Genomic DNA, 7,186 nt, shown 5'->3' with positions numbered 1-7,186 from the left:
AACAAGCATTATTATTTATGCTAATTGCTTAAGCTAATAACAAGTGACGCTAAACGCTTTTTAATGAGGATAATTTCATAAAATTTAGTAAGTGTGTGCTGAAAAGCTGGCAATGCATAATAACACTCCACCCGTATGATTTCTTTTGAAAACTTGAGCTAGAAAGTGATAATTTAGTTTGCTTGGCCTAACCAATACTTATGTATCTGCACGTCCTTTCACCTTATATTTTTGCTGCTCTAACCCGATTGATTAAAAAAAAAACTAAAATGTCCACTTTTACTTTTAGGTAAAGCTATAGTAAAATTATGAGACCGATAGCTCACGTAACTTTTTGCGTAGGCGTGCACAAATATTTTCGTTAAATTTGAGCGGTTTTTGTTGGATAACTTTGAATATATATAGCTTATTTTTAGACCAAATTTGACACTTAATTGTAGATTGTAAAGATATATAGGTGTACCAAATTTGAAAAAAAATCTATAAAAGTTAAGTATGTTTTTCTATCAAATAAAATTTCCGTACTTTGGTGCGAAGAAAAATAAAAGGAAGAAACTCAATCAAAATTGGAGATGTTATATCTCAGGTATTTCTTAATGGATTGCCTTGAAATTTGGTATATAAAGTAAGAGTCCAGTAGAGCACTTCACTGAAAATATGTGATAGTTTGGATCAGTGGTGGAATAAGAAGTTCAGAGGCCCCTTTTTCAGAAGATAAGACCAGAGAGGCCCCTAGATGTCGTGGGCATTGCCCCGTCTGCCCCTCGTCTGACAAAGGACTTGATTTAAACTTTCCAATTGCTGATTATAGATCTCTACATTGACAGTTCGCTTTTGCTTGAGGATTTCGAAATGAACTACTCTTTTGATGTTCCACAAAATGCAAAACATCACTTTCTGCGGATGGACTCCAGGTTTTGGGGCCGGAAGTGGTTTTTGGCTAGGATTGAGTCCTTTTTTTTTTTTTTTTGGCGTTTAATATTCGCATAAAGAATCAATTTTTCATCACCGGAGACAATTCTGTCCAAAAATGGTTCACGCGCATTACGCGCCAGAAGAGACGAAGCAACGTTCACGCGTTGGAAACGATGATCATCGGAGAGTTTGAGACACACAAACACCTTCTTTATGGAGGTTTATCATATTCCTTATATGTTTACGATTGTTTCATGAGAGAAATGCAATTCCAAGGCCATTTCACGAGTGAATGGGTTAGACCCAACAAGCGTCTTCAGATCATCAATATCAATTCCCACATGTCGGCCCCTGCCATCACAGTTTTTAAGGCTAAAGTCACCTGAACGAAATTTGCTGAACCATCGTTGAGACTCACGAACGTTCAAAACATTTCCATTAACTTCTTGGATATTCTTTGTGGTTACAGAGGTGTTGTTTCCCGTTTTATGTTCAAACAGCATTACATGACGAATGTTTGTCTCGTCGTATGACATAACTATAAGGGATTAAAGTATACTAAACTTTACACATTATATAGGTTATAGGGGTGGTTAATGAAAGTGTTTCTAAATGCGACATTAATTTATTGACGACCTAATAGTTACTAATTCCCTCCATTATGAATTGTCCAAATACTTATGTTCAGAGTAATGCTAGCGATCGGGCCCCAGAATAACTAAATTCGTCACTGCTTCTTAGACCAGAAAAATAAAATAATACATTTCTGGTGTAACATAAATGATTTTATATTCAATGAATATATATTTCAGTGTAATATTATAACAAATAAATAGATAAACAACAACAATTAAAATTCTAGCAGTATATAACATACCGAGAGAGGTCACTAAAAGCGACACTTATGGATGCTTACATTGAATGAGTTGTGAGTTTTAACCTCCAATTAAAGGTAAGTAAAGCTTTCACTGCTTTAAGTTTAACTGCAGTTTTGTAGACACTAGAGGCATCTATGTTCATACCAAAATGTTATCTGGTACAGTTTTTAGTTTAACAGCTATCCCCGTTTTTAGTAAATAACCACATTTATTATATTTCTAATCTAATTTCTAGTACTAAGTTCTACTTCTAGTCAAGATCAAACTTCAATTTCAAAGAGGCACTGTTACTGTTGATTTTCGAAATACTAATGCCCAAGTTTTAAGAAAATTAATGTAATTGTAACACAAGTATTAGAACAAGTTAGGTAACTCCACTACGTAATTAATTTAATGGCAGTATGATTATTCTGTATTCATGCAGTATGTCATTTTAGTTTTACATAAGTCACATTTGCCCTGGTTTCAGAACTTAAAGTTTATCTACATTCTAAAGTAATTTGACAAAATTTTCTTTCTTCTTTGTGTTATTTCTTGAGTTACTAGTTATAATAATTTTAATATTAGTTTCTGTACTATTATATTTTATGTTTGTTTTTTCTTTTAATCTGGGGTCCACACACACATATACATCTCCCACTTCCTTTATTGTTACCCCATAACACTTAAGTCTTAAGTTACAGTCTCACAATGTTAAAAATTAGATTTACAGATACCACCATTTAGTGGATAAAGAAATTTCCAAAAGATTTATCAACTGGCCAGGTCTTCCATTTTGTACCTGTAATAAGAAAAGAAACAAGAATGCATAAAATTGCTAAATCGGTTTTCCTTTTGTATTTTGGCTTAATGTTATTGTTTATTAGTCCTTATCCAAAGTTATGTTGTTTTAAAGATACCTTGCATATAAATGAAAATATGCATAATGTCTTTTATCTATATTACTTTAGAAAATAATAATAATGAATCCATGCAAAAAGGGTTGTTGTGTTGAAAAGGTTGTGTTTTTAAACACACAAAAATAAAGTAGAGCAACTCGGCCTTTATTTGCTTAAACTGTTATTCTTCCATAAATTATATCAATTTACAATCAAATTTTAAGAACAAAACATGATACAGATCAATACAATTTCATCTAACTTTTTTTATCACTGTAAAGTGGACACATTTATTTTTAATGAAAGTAAACTAGCTATATTTAGGTTTTGTGTAATATATGGTGCTAGTGTCAGAGGCATCCTGAGGTATGTCAGCAATGATATAATGCATAAACTATTAAGACTTATGTTACTAACCTTCTTTCTCTTGTTTGAATTACTAACATTTACAACAGAAAAGAAACAGTAGCAATTTCAAAATTGACCTATAAATTTGATGATTAAAACTGGAAGCATCTAAGACTTTCTCAAATTCTAAAGAATTGAATTTATTATATTTTCTCAAAAACTTCAGTTTCAATGCATAAGCTTTCCCAGTTTTGAGAAACTTTGCTTTATTTTCATAATTGTAAAGGGCCAGTACCCTGCTTAAAGTTGGTAACTTTTGCTTGAAGAGGACTGAAAAAATATTTATTTTTTTTATCTCTGAGAGAGTTCTCAGTTATTATTCATTTTTTTGAATTTTCACTAATGTTTATTTTTAAAAACTGAAACTTAAGAAGATTTACTAAATAATGAAAAAGTTCATTAAGCATTGCTTTTCAGATACTTATATTATTTTCCCTGGAATATGGCTGCCTAAAACATTACATTTACCTATCAAAATGTTACAGTAAAGTTAATGGAAAAGTTACATTTGTACTTTTTTGCTGTAAAACTGAATAAGTATATGACAGTGTGTGTTCACAGATTCTAAGTTCAAATAAATTGCAGTTTGCTACAGTAATTATATTTTTGCTTGTGGAAAAGAATTAAAACATGGGTAATGGGCTTAATACTAATAATTTTCAAATATTTAGTGTATGTAAAATTTCTTTTACATGTAAAATCAGAAAGCATTGAGATCATTGCTTTTCTTCATGAAACATTTCCTTTTCAATAAAAAACAACTGTATTGGCCTAACAAGTAGTCATATCACACAAGCAAAAAATACTCAAGTCATACTTTGTTCAGTTGTCTATTTATTATTTTCAGGGATTCAACATTACTTAATTTTTTGTACTTTTGCAAAGTAAAAATCTAGATGTTTAATCATCTAGATTTCAATAAAATTGGATGTAAAGAAACAGTTATTTTTTCTCCCTATATACAGATTGTTCTACACACACTGTATGCGATATATTTTTGATCAAAATGTCTGAAATTATCCATGAGAAAGCCTTTATTTGAGAGAAGTTACAATGACAGTTTGGAGTCGTATCCTGAAGAGAGTTGTTCGTCACCTGGCCTTCACACTTCCTGTTGCGGTTACATTTTTAGACTGTGTGTCTTATGTAGCCAAGGTGGAAGGTGTTTCTATGCAGGTAATAGGTCTGTTTTATTTAACATTATAAATCATAAAAGTTATAATTATCTGGCATAACATCTTTCTCTTGAGTTTCAAACATGAAACATTTTTCTGTTGCACTTGTTATTAAAAATGAATTACAATGCTCTTATTTATTTTTTACGAAAATGTCTTTTAATATGTTAAACAGGTGTTAAATATGGTTATGTCAAATGTGATCAAAAGTTAGATTTCAGTATCAATAAATAACAAAAATGTCCCAAATTGTAATTACTCATTAAATTTGTTAATTTGCAACATTTCAAGTTAAAGCCTGTCAGTTATTTTTCTTTTACATGTAAAAACAAAGTAGAAAATTGAAGGTGTTCTTATTATTCAGGATAGTTTGTGAGACCCAGTAGAAATTGTATTACAGCTTTGAGAAAAACACAGTTAAATATTGTTGATAAATATTTTATCATGATTAGACAAATGTCGTTCCACTACTTATGTTCTTTATTTTAATTCCTGATTCTCAGTTTTTGAGATGTTGGCTTCCTCAATAAAATACGTTTCATTACCATGCTTAATAAGTATTAATAATCAAAGGGGTCATAACAGGTAAGTATGCCTGTAAGTACATGAATATGATGAAACTGAAATTTAAAATCATATAAAAACAACATACAGTCTATAATAGTAGAGTAAATCAAAAGATTAAATTATCCAAAAGAATAACAGTAAAAAAATTACATTTGTTATTTCATTAAATGTAATTTTTGTGACTTTTGACTTTATATTTTATTTGTATTTTGTTTGATTTTTCATTGATAAAGCAAAGACTGTAATTTGTTGCTTTTGACCTTATTACTTACTGCATGATATTCAAATTATTCTGAAACGATCAAGTTATAGCTATTCATGTACAGAAGATTGAGTACATTATATTAAAACAATTTTTGAAATATGCATATCAGCTAGGTACATGACAATCACAGCCAATATCAAGTTGCAGTGCAATAGGATTTATTAAAACTATATTTTGACTTTGTTTGGGTTTTCCAGATAGTGTGATGCTACTGAAAATTTGGGGAAGGGTAAGTAACAGAATGTCCATATATTTAGATCATAAAGATATGTTCAGATAGGAGATTTAGAATTTCAAAGGTGATATCCCTTGTTTATTAATGGCATTGGAAAACAAAGGAATATGAATAAAATTGGAGTGCCAGAACCATCCAGAAAATGCAAATTGACAACAAGTTGTAATCCAGCCAAGGTAAGCAAAGTGCAATGTTTTGTAAAAAGTGAGAATTCAAAACACAAAGGTAAGTAGCAAAAGTCATCCATATGTCCAAGGCAACGGTTGCAACAGAATCGAGAAATATATGGGTTCATCAAGATAAGACTTCCAGTCCTACCTCCCATTCAATAATTGTGTATCTCAAATAGCTGGAGAGTGAAACTGGTAATCATGTTATTCCTTATTAAGATTAGCTCTTCAAGTTTTAGGACACAGCACATGTGAATTACTGTTTGAACAAATTGTTAATATAAATACTGAGAATTGTCATCTTCATACACTAGATAGATTATGGAAAGCCATTAGGGCAGAGTGATGTGCTTTGGACGTAACAGCCTTACCATGGAGCCTTTTGAAATGAAAACTTAGGCAGCAGGGCTGTTGTCAAAATGCACAGTTGTCAGATAGAGCATGAACAGAGGTGGAGACATGGATTCTAAGGACATGGTTAGGCTCTAAAATTGTTTAATATAATGTACTTAACTTCTTCTGTACTTTTAGAAGATATCTTCAATTAAATGTAAGTATAAATATTGTAGTTAATGGAAAGAAATGAGTAAAATTAGAATGTCTCCAATTATTATATACTGGTATTTTAGCATACTAATGATTAAGTATAAATATATTGAGAGTGATATATTTAAGAATAATTTTGCATATGAATCATTTAATTATAGAATGAGAAGTGAAAAATTAAGTATGAAAGGCTATTATAGGCAATTTTTTATGTAATTCTTTCTATTATAGCCAGAACTAAATCCTGAACAGGAAGACGGAAAAATCCTTTCTGACTATGTGTTACTCAACCGTTGGAAAGCACGTTATTTTGACATAAATCGAGGGGATGTTGTTACTTTATTGTAAGTACAATTATTTATTTTTAAAACATTAATATTTGTAAATAAATCTGTGGCATATATATATTAACATTTAAAATTAATATTGTAAAAAAATCATATATGTTGATCATTGGTAAAAATAGTTTTTCCTTTGAAATTCTTTAACAAAATCATAATTCATGTTGAGATATAAAAACTGAAAGTTCTAAAATTTGAAAACTTGAAGAAGAACATATTAATGAGAGTCAATTCTTAATGGAAATTTCAAAATTTTTACAAAACTTAAAAATTACCCAAATATTTGCTAGAAACTTAGAAGTAGTATTGATAAATCTAGTGCAACTCTAAGTGTAAGAAAATTTTTATGGTGAACATTTTTGTGCTTGCATAATATTGGTGGGATAAAATTCATAATAACATGTTATTCCCCAACATGCATGGCCTACTGTAGCAGTGAATGTTCATTGCCCCTGTTGGATATATATATATATTTGCTACGTCTAAGGATATTTACTGAATTTATTAAGCCTTGGCTGATGCAATATCTTATATGATTTGTCTTTACTTACTGTTAGTTTTCTCATGACTACACATTTTTATTGTTTCTGAAAACAATCTAGAGTACTTAATGTTACTTAAAGTACAATATTATCCATTTATGGAAATAATGCTTAGCTTATAATGGAATTTATCACCACAAACATGCTACATTCTATACAGGAAAAAAAAAATATATAAATATATATATATATATATATATATATACATGCATAGAAAGCTAATGTCCTATAATAATAATAATAGTTAACTATTCTACTAAAAGAGT

General features: G+C 30.0%; 1 protein-coding gene across 2 annotated transcripts in view; it reads left to right on the top strand.

Moving 5' to 3' along the window:
* The first annotated feature begins 1,800 nt into the window (after window positions 1-1,800).
* The window catches only part of LOC106471696 (mitochondrial inner membrane protease subunit 2-like), a 42,517-nt gene continuing 37,131 nt past the window's right edge, over window positions 1,801-7,186 (top strand). Inside the window, exons 1-3 of one of the 2 annotated variants that reach the window (XM_013932350.2) lie at window positions 1,801-1,867; window positions 4,045-4,255; window positions 6,269-6,381. In XM_013932350.2, coding sequence (XP_013787804.1) covers window positions 4,133-4,255; window positions 6,269-6,381 — 236 coding nt within the window. In that variant the 5' untranslated portion in view covers window positions 1,801-1,867; window positions 4,045-4,132. Of the gene's footprint in view, window positions 1,868-1,931; window positions 1,952-4,044; window positions 4,256-6,268; window positions 6,382-7,186 lie in introns of those variants that run through there. The other variant, XM_022400245.1, reaches the window with a different exon arrangement.

This window comes from Limulus polyphemus, unplaced genomic scaffold (assembly GCF_000517525.1).
Source record: "Limulus polyphemus unplaced genomic scaffold, Limulus_polyphemus-2.1.2 Scaffold4, whole genome shotgun sequence".
Taxonomy (NCBI): Eukaryota; Metazoa; Arthropoda; class Merostomata; order Xiphosura; family Limulidae; genus Limulus; species Limulus polyphemus.
The sequence above is the reverse complement of the archived record's forward strand: the minus strand, read 5'-3'. Positions and strand labels throughout refer to the sequence as shown.